The 14311-nt window shown below is 40.5% G+C and overlaps 2 protein-coding genes across 2 annotated transcripts in view; both read left to right on the forward strand.

Annotated features, from left to right (window-relative positions):
* atf2 (activating transcription factor 2) overlaps nt 1-7244 on the forward strand; it is a 42157-nt gene extending 34913 nt beyond the window's left edge. Inside the window, exons 12-13 of the transcript XR_006844646.1 lie at nt 4166-4250; nt 7197-7244. The gene's annotated coding sequence lies outside the window, so the exon portion shown is untranslated. The remainder of the gene's footprint in view (nt 1-4165; nt 4251-7196) is intronic.
* On the forward strand, nt 1464-11764 carry chn1 (chimerin 1). The gene is made up of 7 exons (XM_046403545.1): nt 1464-2668; nt 4166-4250; nt 7197-7370; nt 8622-8699; nt 9458-9595; nt 10186-10291; nt 10860-11764. The coding sequence occupies exons 1-7, from the start codon at nt 2417-2419 to the stop codon at nt 11029-11031; spliced, it is 1005 nt and encodes a 334-aa protein (XP_046259501.1). The 5' UTR covers nt 1464-2416; the 3' UTR covers nt 11032-11764.
* The last annotated feature ends 2547 nt before the right edge of the window (nt 11765-14311 follow it).

Below are 14311 nucleotides of genomic sequence, written 5' to 3' on the forward strand. Positions count from 1 at the left end.
ATGAGAGGTCACAATCACGACCATGAGAGCAAATACCGCCGTCCTCTTAATGGCTCTTTCTGTCAGTACTCGGTCAGCAGTGCATTAGAGGAGCATTTCCTTATGTAACAGCCTTCCAACCCCGCAGAAATTGGCAGCCTATCTTCAACAGCTTAATGGCTTAGAACACAGTGGGAGGGAGGGAGAAAATAAAGTTTGAGCCAAAGAATGATAAAGTTTTGCACTGGTTTCTGGGTCAAAGCAGAATCATGTAGTAACAAGACTGAACCATTGTATAAATCCAAACTGCGACTGGATCCAAACACTCAGATGTCCTCACATGTCCAGGCTGGACATGTGAGGACATCACAGAGATGTAAAGACACTGTGCTGTATCCATCTATCCCCAAGAGCCCCATCTCTGGACATGTTTTGGAAACAAGCAAATCAATCTGTGTCAATTAGAGCAACGTTCAAAGTAAACCACATCCTGGGAGTCAGACGCTCATTCTGCACTTAACAGCAGGCAACGCAATTACGCTGCAAAACCCTCTAAAGTGCTCAGGGTCTGAGAGGATGAACCAGTGCATATAAAAGGCTCTTACAGTCTTTTATCTATACCACTCTCAGGTACCCTCCTGAGCAGAGAGTTTTCCCCGAGCAGGAGAGAGGAGAGTTGCTGCTGGAAGCCCCTCAGTTTCACATCTTTCATGTCGTGATCTGTACCACAGTTTGGGATGCCATTCTACATAAGTACACTGATCTTCAAAGCTCTCTTTCTGCTCCCCTCCCCTGTTCATGCTCTCATTTTGATACCTCTCTGCTGAGGTGGGGGCAGCGGAGGCTGTAGCAGTCCTCATTGATTTCTGAAGGAGAGTCTGTACAGTCACTTCCTCTCCAGCTGTCCTCTGTAAGAGGTGAGAGCGTTGCACTTTAACAGCGACTGACTTAGACTCTGAGGCGTGGGAGTCTAATCACATTTGGTTTCCAGTGTGAATTACAAAAGCGGGCTGGAGATCCTTTCTTTCTCCCACATCGCTGTCGTGATGCTATATTTGATTCCTGATTTGCATACACACAACACGACGCTTGCATAAGTGTAAACCTCCAGGAAATGAACATTCAGACAAAGACTGACAGAGGGAGATAAAGCTCCCAGCTTCCAGACATCTTATATTTCTGTAGCATATTTTATCATAATGTAAGGAGATGTAACAGCGAATATGAATTTATGGTACAAATTATCAACCTGGATTATATTATTATTATTATATAATATTTTGTGCAATATAAAATGTAAAATTTATTTAGGTAGCATATTCAATAACCGAAGGCATAACAAGCATATGAAATACACTATTAAAAGATATTTAAAGATACAAAATAGGGGAGTCTTTTCAAGCAGAAGACTGGCTTGTGATTTGGTTGCACAGATCCGTGTCAGAGTGGGAATTTTAAAGTAGTTCCATTGTTGAATTATTCCTTCAGTGTTGCTTTATATTTCTGTTTAATCCTAATTTATTTATTGTTTATGCTTTGTTTTTCTATATTATGGAATTTCTCTCATTTTTTTAAATAATAGAGCATTCCTTTTTATTTAAGCGCGCACTAACATAAATGATCTTGTATTTTGCATGCTTTGTGCTTTTGTGTTTTTGCTTCTTGCGGTCCCAGTCAGACCAGTTTCTGTGGCAACATGATTTTGAAAATAGCTCCCCTCTCTAACGGCCCACTGCTGTCGCAAGTTCTGCAGGCAGCAGCCCACTCTTGATGCATGACTCATTCATTGCTCATTATCATCCCACTCTCATTTCATCGTAGAAAGGCTCCCCTGCTTGGATATCTGATGGAGATGGTTGTGTGGGGGCGGGGTGGTGGCTACTATAAAGCTGGTGTATCCATGCAGTGATTGGCTGGTGGAATCCATTTAATCTGCTCTGACTACTACAGGGTCCGCCCCAGTACTCCTCCCCCTCGCTCTGCCCGCCCTGACAGCATCCATACACAACAGTGTGCTGTCTCTGTTCCAGGGAGAGTATCAGCGCTGCACAGGGAGGAGAGGATTAGTGAAACCACTCAGCTCATCTGCATACACGTTCCCAGAGAACCACATGAGCACCCAGGGCTGCACCTCTTTTGTATAAAACCTGGCACTCCTATCACAGAGGCTCCACTTGATCTACTGTCACTGCTGTGAGAGGATTTAATAAGGACCAGTTTTTTTTCTTTGTGGGCTCTTTTAAATGATTTTCAGACTTTTTTTTACAATTTAAATTCTGCAGTTTTTTTCTGCAATGTTTTTATTCAATTGTGAAAATGCAAGTAATATCTTTTGATATAAACTTGCTTTGAGCATCAAAGAGTTCCCCCTTCATTTTCTGGGACTTCTTCCACTGGGTTTGTTCCTTCATCTGGTTTGGGAGACTGCAGTACCAGGATGCCATCTAGAGAGTCCTATGACGTTCGCAAGGAAGAGAAGTCTCTGGTGCAAAAGGCCAAGAGAGAGGCCAATCAGGAGGATATTCTGGCGGCAGCTCTGGGGATGAGGATGGGGCCACAGAAACCTCCAGCCACTTTCTGGCAGCCACTTAAACTGTTCGCCTATTCACAGCTCACCTCACTGGTGCGCAGAGCTACACTGAAGGAGAGCGACCGGACACCCAAATCTGAGAAAGTTCACAACTTCAAGGTGAGGCTTGAGTCAGTTGAAAGAACTTTTGTTCCTTCGCTTTCATCTTCAAAATGTTGCCTTAATTTCATCATGTGTGGCCAGAGGGCTACTTCTCATGCTTCCCTTGTGGGAGATGGGAGGAGGAGGAGGAGGAGGAGGAGGACAGGGCTGAAATAAGGGGATGAAAAACAGAGCTGTTTTGGTCTGTCCAGTGAGCCTTTATCAAAAGAAAATCTGTTGGGTGGTCTGTGGAGCACTGCTGTTAGCTGGAGCACCAGATGGAGAGATTAGGCCCAGAAAACAGTGGAGGAGTGTATCCCTGGTTGGCTCAGGCTGGTTAATGGGATGGAGAGCAGCAGGTGAAATATTACCTTCAAGGCTTTCAAACTGCTGATGCTTGCCTGTCTCTTTCTGCTGCTCTGTTCTCCTGTATTGCTGAACACTGATTTTCAAGGTTGTACGAGAGTACAGTTCCTGTTTTGAAAGCTCACAGCTAGATGATGATGTAGAATTTAAGCTAATTCACAATACAGACAGTATTTTCGCCAATTGAATCAGCCATTGGGATAAGCATTAATGATGGCTGACTCTTGGTGACCTTCTCAGCTGACTGTGAGTTGATATTTTTTAACACAACAATCACTTGCCAGCCACAAATGTACAATTCTTAAACAAAACAACATGCTTGCTGTAATAAATACACAAAAATGGGTGCTTAAACAAGCCTTTCATTTTCAGATTTTCCAAATTAATCACTCTGACACCTCATTCATCATGTTAAACAACGGTTTTAAAATTTCATACCAAAGCCTCTTGAATCAATTAATCCAAGTAATTACATTCATCATCTGTATTTACATATTTTCAGTATGCATCACAGAAAACATGTGAAAAGACACCTAAAGAAATGAGGTCTGAGGTGACTGAGATAACCCTTAATGATGGATGACTCTTGAAGAACTTGTTGGGTGACCGTGAGTTCATGTTTTTCAATACAGTGATCACCTGCCCACTGGAAACTAGTAGTTTGTTACCAAAACAACATGCCTGCTGTATGTGCTGCTGATTTAATGCAGTGAAACCAGGCAGAGTTGTAGCTTGCTCTCGCTCCCAGAGGCCTCCCTGATTGGCTGGGCTGTTGTTACCTGGCGGATCGTTGGGGGCTCCCTTTTTTCCTGCATGAGCAAGGTGGCCTTCTGCTGTTTCCATAGCAAACTTCCCTGACAACTCGCACCTTCGCTCAGACAAAGTGTCAGATCCACCAAAGCCTCCCCTGCGCGTACCGCAGGATTGTCAGTACTGAGGGTAAGTTTGAACAACGATCCTCCTCCACCTACAGATCATCCTCCATCTCTGCCTCATTCAAGATGGCAGTAGCTACATCCTAGCCCAGCTGAAGAAGAATATGGTGTATTTTTGGAGTAAATGACCACAAGTCCCTGCTGTTTTCTCTCTATCTAGCTCACCATTGCACTTCATCTCTAATATCTGTCACTGTCTTCTTCTCTGTTGTAGGTCCATACCTTTCGGGGACCACATTGGTGTGAACACTGTGCTAGCTTCATGTGGGGACTGATGGCTCAGGGGGTCAAATGTGCAGGTACATGTTGTTCTCACGCAACACTGACACGGTCTTACATAAACTGCGTCATCATTTCACAGTGTCCTCTTGATAGGTTCATGGTGTACAAAGTGAGCATTACTGTATGTGGGTTACTGTGCATCTGGAGCTGGATTATTGAGTTTTAATCTAAAATCCCAACAGTAGTTTATGGATTAGGAGTTGTATAATAGAGTGGAACAAGGACTATATAGCTATGATGTAACACATACTTTACACGATGGTGAAAACCTTATTTTGACCTACTTCTTTTCCTCACCGGGTTTGTGAATGTGGGGGATGGATCAGTTCAAAACAGCAGAAGAATGAGTTTCAGCACAGCCATTGCATCTAAAATGATTTGTTTTTCTTCAATTCTTGTTCTTTTTTGCAAATAATTACGAAATCTTTTTTTAGGCCAGGTCTTGGTTGGAGGCCTTGTTTCCATTTCCGTGATTTTGATGAAAAAAAACATTTGATGCATTATAAACACGTAACAGTAGGCTCACTATAGACAGCAGCTGACATAAATCATGATTAAAGCTCAGTTATTAATTTTTATTTAAATGCATTTTGTCAATATGTACACCACAGTGCGCTCATATTAAAAAAAAAATATTCACCAACAATCTGTAAACACTTCCAGTCCTTATGAATAATCCTTTACTTTATGACAGCTGGAATGCACACACATTCAGACGTGTTATTGTGAGGTAAATAGTTCTGTTAGATTTGGCCCTCAGCTTGTCAAATACCCTGATGAGATTTCTGTTTCACGGCAGCTGTTGTTAAATTCATATCACATCCCAGAATAGTGCTATAATACACTCCGATGTGTGTCTTTGATGTTTTATTGATGAAACAAAGTATGTCACACAGATCTGTGGGAGCTCGGACGTTAATTATTAATGGCTTGATTTTTAAAGCTGACAACAGTCTAAAGGAAAGCACATGTGTTTGGAGCCTATCTTTATTGACTCTTATATCACCATTCCTTCACACTCAACCACAACGACGGGAATCTAGGGCAGCAAAGTCTCACATGATGCTCGAATTAGCATACCAAAAAATGTTCTCCCACCCCTTTTTCCTTTTGTATGTGTGAACTGTTTCTGGCTGTGTGCCAGGAAGCCAGCCTCTCCTTGTGCTTGTTGTGCCACATTTCCTCATCAGAGCGTGCCCCCCAGCCTCATCCCATCATGCGTAAGAAGGAAAACAAAGCTGGCATGTCTCTGTAATGAGGAGCAGAGCTCAGAGCGTGGGGATGGAGCTCCGTTTCCATGCACATTAAAATTCGGTGGCTTCAACCAAAGAGCTGGGTCAAGCAGCTCAAACCCTATTTAACTTAAATGTTCAGTAGAAAAACCAAACCATCCAACAAATACAAGTGGTTTGTTGTTCCCCGTCAGAAAGGAACCGGTTTTAACTGGGAACTCACAGACATGGTGATAATGTAATGATTAGAAATTAGCAACCAGCCCCATTAAACCTCCTCTTAGAGCCCTTTAGCCAAAACCAGCTTCAGCCTCCTCCCCATAGCAATTGAGACAGAGCTGACGGTGCAGTAAAGCAGCACCCCCAGTCTCCTGGTTCCTGGTGTCCCTCGAGCCCCAGCCTCACCCTCACCCGCCCCACCTGGGACCCTGGCCTATCAGTGTGCTCACATGGACAACAGGAGCTCTGCAGACTTGTGTCTGATGACAGGCCCTCCTCTATTACACTGCCTGTCTCATATCCTTAAGAGAATCATCTCTTAAGGTAATTACATTTCTGCATCAATGCATATAAATGCAGGCTGCGTGAATTTCTCCAGGGACCCATATTAATCTAAACATTGTCTGATATCCTCCAGAAGCAGAGATTTTTGGCTCTTGGAGGTATTTTTTCTGTTCAAAATTATTAAAGTAACAATTCTTCTGATGGATCAAAATGGTCTAATTTATATTTTTGTAATCAAAAAGCATGCAGCATTTGTCAAATAAAAAATAAAGAGTAAAACCTCTTGAAACTTGGAGACGACTCAAAAGACCTATGTGCTTGAAGAGCTGCCCCATTTTAGTCTGGGAAACTAGGTCTAGTGTAGCCCGCAGCGACTCAATTGCTGCTTCCACAGCCATTGTGTGTGAGCTTGGATTTGGAAAAGAACAGCACACGCAGCAGCAATGACTATCCCTCCTCCAGGCCACAGCGTTCCCAGTGTTCCTCTAATTCCCTCCATGCGTCTCTGTTACAAAGCAGAGCTGCAGTCTGTCTCTGCATTTGCTCTCCACAGGCTCCCATATTCCCGACAAGGTGAATCCTGCCCTGAAACAGCTGTGCCTCAGGCCCCATCCGCTGTGACTGGAGACTAAATGCAATGCGGGATACTTACACTGACATCATGACTAATAGGCTCTTTGGACACCCACTGAGGCTACATCTGAAAATGTCATATTGGAGAGAAAAAACAGAATTTCTCCACATTTAATTATTATTGAATGCATTTTGCCTGCACTAAGAAATATTTTCACACAAGCTGAAAACATATACCTAAAACATTTCATAGATTAATGTCCTGTCTTGTGGTTCATTACTGTTTTTAATAAATAAATGGCCCGCCAGAGGTGACTTTGGATTTACCCGGTGCTCAAGGTGACTCCATTGCCATGTGTGGGAGAAAGAGAGGAGCTCTACAGTGGTCTTGTGACATTTAGAGGGCAAATATTGATCAAGGGAGTTAACATTCATTCTGTGAGCCAAAACACACACATGAAACCAGCCAACCAAATCAAAGTTAACCTGATGTTGAATGTGAATTTACATAATAATCCTACTGAAACACAGGAAATTAATCATTTGACAGGCAGTGCACAAATAAACTCTACAGCATGCCTTCCTCCACAAAATGACCTTTTTAAGACGCAGATTTTCATGAACTAAACCTCATGTATGTCTCTCTCTCTGCAGATTGTGGTTTGAACGTCCACAAACAATGCTCATCTCTGGTACCCAATGACTGCAAGCCAGACTTGAGACACATTCGTAAAGTCTACAGCTGTGACCTCACGACCCTGGTGAACGCTTACAACACAACGAGGCCCATGGTGGTGGACATGTGCATACGAGAGATCGAGTCCAGAGGTTGGTTTAGGAGACGTGGTTGTGTATTTCACACATAATAAACCATTTTTCCTCAACATGTAAATATGATAGTTGCAGTTTACTATAAATACTAATTGAATTAATGTTAACTACAACTCTGATAAGAAGCAAAGAACAGTCAGAATAATTAAAATCTTAGATTTACCTTTAATCCCTACTGAATATTTAATTAATGAAATCTCTAAATGTCTTTTTTCTGATAGGACAGAGCTCTGATTGACTCTGATCAAGGCTTATATGATTATCCATGATGGTTTGAATGTTCAAGTTTTATTTTTTATCTTGAATTTGGTGTCTGAATTTAATAAATCCAGCACGCGAGTTTAGATCCAAAAATAACCAACTGAATCAGAGCCACTGGGGTATTTTACAGCATCTATCGGTGAAACCTAAGCAATAATGATCAATATCATCATTTCAAATTTCAAATTTCAAAAAACTAGGATGTCACTGCCTTTTGTAAAGAAAATTGTGTAAATTTTTCTATGACAAACAATCAAGCTCACTTTGTCAGGTCAGGAAACTCACTCGTGATGTTTTCTAATGTATATTTACAAATTTCAATAACTTTAAATAATTACCAGAGCAAAAGTAAACATTTTTCATCAATATTATACAGAAGATAATTTTAGGCTTTTCAAAAAAAAAACCTTTGAATTACTACTTCAAATTAAGTATACGGATCCTGTTGACTGTATTTATGATGGTTGCTGTTAAACAGCTTTCCTCTAATTTTATGAAAGGCAATATTCTCCTTAGTTTGAGGTGTTAAAAGTCTGATTACATCACTAACTGAGTTAATGTTTTTTTGGGCGGGTAATGACTGAGAGAGAGGACTGATGAGTGTGCTGGTAATTGTAAACGTGTAATGAGGAACACATTACTCTGTTTCCTGCTGCCTTATTTGATTGCATTTCAGTTAAATCATTCAACTATGTAGGAGGCTCATTGCTCCCTCATCGTCTGCCCTCTAATATACATGTGAAGCTAAGTTTGATTTATGTCTTTATTATTTTGCCCAGTGATGCAAGAAATTATTTGCATCTGCCCATGTTGTTCCATTGTGTTCCATTGTGGACATTTATCCTTAATTTCTTATGCATATTTAAGAGCGTTTAATGGCATTTCCTAAATTACCCGAGGCGATACATGCAGGTGAATATTTCTACATTACTCATGACAGCACTGACGATGTCTGAAAGGTTGTTTATTTCATGTTTGTCTCTCTAGGACTAAAGTCTGAGGGCCTCTACAGAGTATCTGGATTCAGTGACTCAGTGGAGGAAGTCAAAATGGCGTTTGACAAAGGTATGTGTGTCCCTCTGGTTCTGTTTGTGGCAGCTGCTTCATAGATTTCTGTCAGCTCGCGTTGCCATTGTGTGCTTTCATTTGTTTACATAACACACCCGGAGCAATTTAGATTAATGAGAAATTGACACATTTGTGAAGGATTACTGTCCATCTGGGAGGGCAGATCTTATCCCGACATGTCCCTCTCATGCAGGATTTCACAGTATGGACAGACGAGAGGGACCTCAGGGGATACAAACCATGGATGCACTCTCACTGCCTTAAAGATAGCTGTAAAAAAAAAAAAAAAAAAAAAAAAACAACTCCTCAGCTGTATTGGGATTCAGTAGTAGACTTAGTGAGAGTGAGTCTGTCTTGGCCCAGTGCAGTGTGAATTTTAACTATAAGAAAAACCCTGCAGCAGTGGGCTAAACTCTTAGCTGGAGCCACATGTGGGAGATCATCCATGACAGAGTGTCATTCCAGCTCACAGCACTGTGATGTTCGGTCTGCCTGCACAAGTAGGCCATGGCCTCTCTGGAAAGCATGCATAACTGAGGGAAAGTCAGCATAAAACAGGCCATGCGGATGATAGCAGCTACTTTGAAATATACAGAGCAAGAGAAGCTTTTTCTCCTCCCCACCCATGGTAACACAATCGCTTTATCCCACGGTTCACACAGTGATGTGACAGTGCGGATGTCAGCCATTTTTACAGTGTGAAAACTCTCCTTTTCTTCTTCATGTCTCCCTTATTCCATCACACATGCTCACAGATGGCGAGAAGACAGACATATCAGGGAAGGCCTATGAAGACATCAATATTATTACGGGTGCACTGAAACTGTACCTGAGGGATTTGCCTGTTCCCGTCATCTCGTACGATGCTTACCCAAGGTTCATCGAGGCTGCAAGTAAGTCACAACAAGACAAATCAGTCAGCAACTCACCTGTCTCAGTTTGGTTTTTGATGCAGTTAACACCCACTTTATGTATTTTGCTTCATGTGGTCACTTTGGTTCATGTAGAAAATGCTCCGATGTTAGCTAACAAGGGTGACAAAAAAAAAGACCGGTATATTCTTGAGGCTGCAGTTTGTGAGACTGTTGTTGTTGTTGTGCTCTTTTATTACTTTTCTGGTGTTCACTGAAACATAATTCATGGTTGTTGTTGGGAAAAAAGAAAAAAATTCATTGGTAATTTTCCTCCACTGACTAACAGCTGACTTCCCAGAATCTGACTTTCAAAACTGACTTGAAGTCTTGAATAGGTTTTCAACTCCAGTTGCGCCCCTAATGTGCAAAACACAACCGTACACTCCAGAACATATTCACTGTGGTCGTTTGCATTGACCACCTCAAGCAGTCTCAGGCTTTCTCTTAGAGCCTAATGGCTTTTGTTGCCCCACAGGAAATGACTACATTGATTGCTGCTCATGGCCTCTGAGGTCACAGAGTGTATCCTGGCCATCCTAACAGCAGCACTACTTTCTGTTTCTGTACAGAGTTCACAGACCAGGAGAAGAAGCTGGAAGCTTTCCGTGAGGCTCTAGCTCTGCTGCCACCGTCGCACTGTGAAACTCTGAGGTACCTCATGGCACACTTGAAAAGGTGAGAAAAACATTCGAACCCTGCTGGACTTGAATTATTTAGAGGGAGAGGTAGAGGAAAAGTGGATGACTGTGTCTCTTTTAAGTAATAGTCTAAAGCAGTAGTACTCTAAAATTTAATAGAGAAGAGTTATTAGTGATTTAACATCTCTCCAGAAAGCATGTCATTTGGCGCAATCATATGGCAGCACCCACCTTCATTTTACATTGAAGCACAACTACAGTAAAACAAAATGTGTCAAAAAACAAAAATATAAATGTATCTTATAAAGTGACAGTGAGAGCTCTTTAGTCAAGAATAAAGGAAGAAGTAAACAGGAGGAATCACTAAATTTATACTTGTCGCAATTCTGCAATCGTCAATTCCAATTCTGTTTTGTGATTTGGTGGCTGTATAAAAATATTATTCAGCATATTATATACTGCATATTAGTTCTCTGGGAACTGAACTCTAAATGAGCTGTGCTGCTCAATAGTGTTACATTACATTACACAGACGTTTTTTCTCCAAAGAAGATGTTAGTAACACAGAGTCAGTCTATGTTTCTAACTTTAACACATATTTGCAGGGTGACACAGAATGAGAAGTTCAACCTGATGAACGCGGAGAACCTTGCCATCGTTTTCGGCCCGACCCTCATGCGCGCACCAGACGTGGATGCCATAACAGCACTCAATGACATCCGCTACCAGAGACAGGTGGTGGAGGTGCTCATTAAAAATGAAGATGTGCTCTTCTAAACACACATCGGGACATTTATAAAACAACCATCTAATCATTCTTTTGTGTGAACACTTGAATGACTGTTTGTATTACATTGATTGATACGTTTTTTGAAATGCCCTGTGAATGGATTGATGGACTGACCTAATGCATGTCCGCCCAGTCTTGGGTGTGGACGATGAACTTTACTCTATGTCTCCCCATTTTTGTCGGGGGATTTTCAAAAGCTGACAGACCAGCGTGCATGATGCGAGGTCTTTGTTGCTTTGTAGTCGTAACCCAGCATGTGTTAAGATCGTGTAGCGCTGTGATTTTGCTTTTTGTCCGTTCTATGGTAGTTTTAGTCCACATTCCCACCTGCCTGCTGAGCAGTTTTTTTCCTTCTCTGAAGCATTGTATAGCTGGATGTAAAAAAAAATATGCTACTGATTTTTCTGGGGTAATTTTTATGATGCTGTATTTTTTTATCTCCTCAACTGTTTTTATGTAATCTGGAGTAGTTGAATGAGCCTTTCCTGTTAATGTGTACACACTTGTGTGTTTGCCTGACCTTAATGTTTCTATTGTGTTAAACACTGCATTATTTGTGAATTTTAATTTTTTTATTGTAATGTTTTTGTACACAACTTGTGCATGATCAGTTTAATTTATTAAACCTTACTCTGAAAAATTTAGTGCTTAAAGAGTCATCTGAAATGCAATAATAAAAATTCACTTCAAACCTGCATTAATATTTTTTAGCTACTTCTGGGCAGCAGAAACAAGCTATTAACACATTAGCAAACAGCTTCTTAGTTATAGATTCAACAGATAGGGTGCAGTATTTACATTCTTTTGGAGTGTGTCATGGTTTCCTGGTGATATATTCACTCTCTTTTATCTCTATTTTTGGTCTCCCCCAACTCCTGAGGGAAATATGTGGCTCTTCAGCTAGTCTCTAGCTGTGTCTGTCTGCTGTTGTGTGGGGGAAGGTTGTGGTTATATCAGAGCTTTTTCCTTGTAAACAGCTTCCTGCTGCATCTGGAAACAACACATTGAGAGCAGTGAGAGTGAACCAAAACAGTGCAGTGAGCCAGACAAACAAAACAACAAGCTGAAAAATGTAAAAAACATCCATAGAGCTGACAGGAAATGTAGACAGTACAACAATTCTCTGTGGGTTCACAGTTCAAATCGTCATTTAAATGAGTGTGAACATAAAATTATTGATTATAGCACCTTTAATTTAGCTTTAATTTAATTTTCATTGTCCAACATTATAAGGACGGTAATATTTTATTTTTGTTTCATTGTCTGTGCTATCAGCCTCTATTGTTGTCCAAAACACCTCAGTGCTGTGAGTGACATGTTCCATCATTACCATGAACAAGGACAACGAAGATTGTTGTGGGTCAGTCCCAAATGCAGCATCCCACTGTCATGCATAGCGCCAAATGTGTATTAATCCACTCCTATCTATCTATCTATCCAAAATAGTCCCCAGCAGCTGCATTTTATTCTTGTTTGAGCAACATTTGCTCCAAACTACAGTGTCCAGCTGTTTTAATAAATCATTCTGTCTGCTTAAAAAATAAAAGTATATATTAATGATATTTAAGATTTCTGTCTTCAGAAGGAATTAGTGGAGTTGTGGCTGAGTGCCACAAGGTAGGGAAGCCAGAAATTATTCTTATTCTTCTTATTCTTTTCATGGAATTTGTCCCAAAAATGTAAAATAAACAATATCAACATTTTTATCCTTTAACTGAAGAACAGAATATTTAATGCTGCTTAAAAAAACTGACATAAGCAACATATTTGTTTGTGGCAGCAAGATGAAGATATGGCCGACAGTCCTCCATTATGAATATTCAAAATGACAGGTCGTGCCTAATAGCCACCTGTCATCTGACTTTACGTAAACCCCTGTAACAACACATCAGTCACACTGATTCGCTGTGAGATTAAAACCAAACACTCAACACCTAAGGCAACACCACTCTTGCGCTGGGGAAACTGTTAATTACTGAATATATGTGTAAACAATGTCACATTAAATTTATGCATTTTAGGTTTAATTACCCACAGGTTGTGTCTTTCCAAGCAATTTCTTAGAACCAGCCATGCACAGCCATAGGTGCCTTTATTACATGATCACTATTTCACAGGGTTCAGACTCAGGGAAGCAGTAAGAGTCATCTGAATATTGTCTTCATTCCACATCTTGTGTTACATTATGTATATTTTTTTCTTGGTGTGTGAGCTTTTAGGTGGTATTATTGTTGACATATGTATTGGACGTAAACACAGTCTTATGGAGCTTCACAAGCAGCCCTTCACAATGTTTAGGTTTTTTTCTGCTGTAAATTTCCCCACAAAGCTTCTGAGAAGCAATCACTGCTTGACATTTAATCACTTGGGTTTTGTGACCACATCACATTGAGTTAATGTAAGCTGAATTCAGACTTGTCTCCAGTGATTGTGTGGCAAAATTGGATTTTCATCCAACCGTTTAGCCTCCTCTTCCATTATCAGCCATTTTAAATATATCATGCCTTCATCTACAATTGGGCATTGACTGTCAAAGGAGGTAAACCACACCAATAAAGCTATCAGGTTTTCTATCTCTGAGAACACCATGCTGGAGTAATGTCTGCAAATGTATTGTGTGGTGGATATGCCTCAGTCACAGTAAATGAGACTAAATTTTGAAAGGCTGTGATCCATGAGATAACTGACCTTTCTCTGTCGACTGGATGGTAATGCTTTCCTCCCTGTGAACAGCTGACCTGAATATATATTTTCAAAAAGAAATATTCAGTTCAACCATGTGAATATGTGAAATGTTAATATTCATTATGTTTAATTGTAGACCATTTTGATATAATCACCACTATTTCATATTCCACACAGAAGATGCTTTAGAAAACCATACTGAAGGGTGAATTGTGAACTTTATCATAGATGAATACTGCTTTTAAGACTTCAGCTATTAATGTTTGTTATATACATTTATTTTTTGGTGTTTCTCCGCATGAGTGTTGCAGAAGTATTCACAAAATATTCAGTACAGGATTAGAATAAGTTTTTAAAGGTATGTTCTCTTCCAAGGAATATAATGCTGCCAAATGTTAGACATTTCTATATTTATGTTGTAATATCATGGACAGAAAAATATATCTTAAACTATTAAATCTCTAATCCTCTTCATCCTCACTGAAGCATAAACATCCAGTATGTTGTCCAGTCTTTATCCACCCCCCCTGCAGATATTACATAGATGCTTTCATTCAGATTCAGTGAACATTTAATCACTTA

The sequence above is a fragment of the Scatophagus argus genome, chromosome 11, assembly GCF_020382885.2.
Source record: "Scatophagus argus isolate fScaArg1 chromosome 11, fScaArg1.pri, whole genome shotgun sequence".
NCBI lineage: Eukaryota > Metazoa > Chordata > Actinopteri > Scatophagidae > Scatophagus > Scatophagus argus.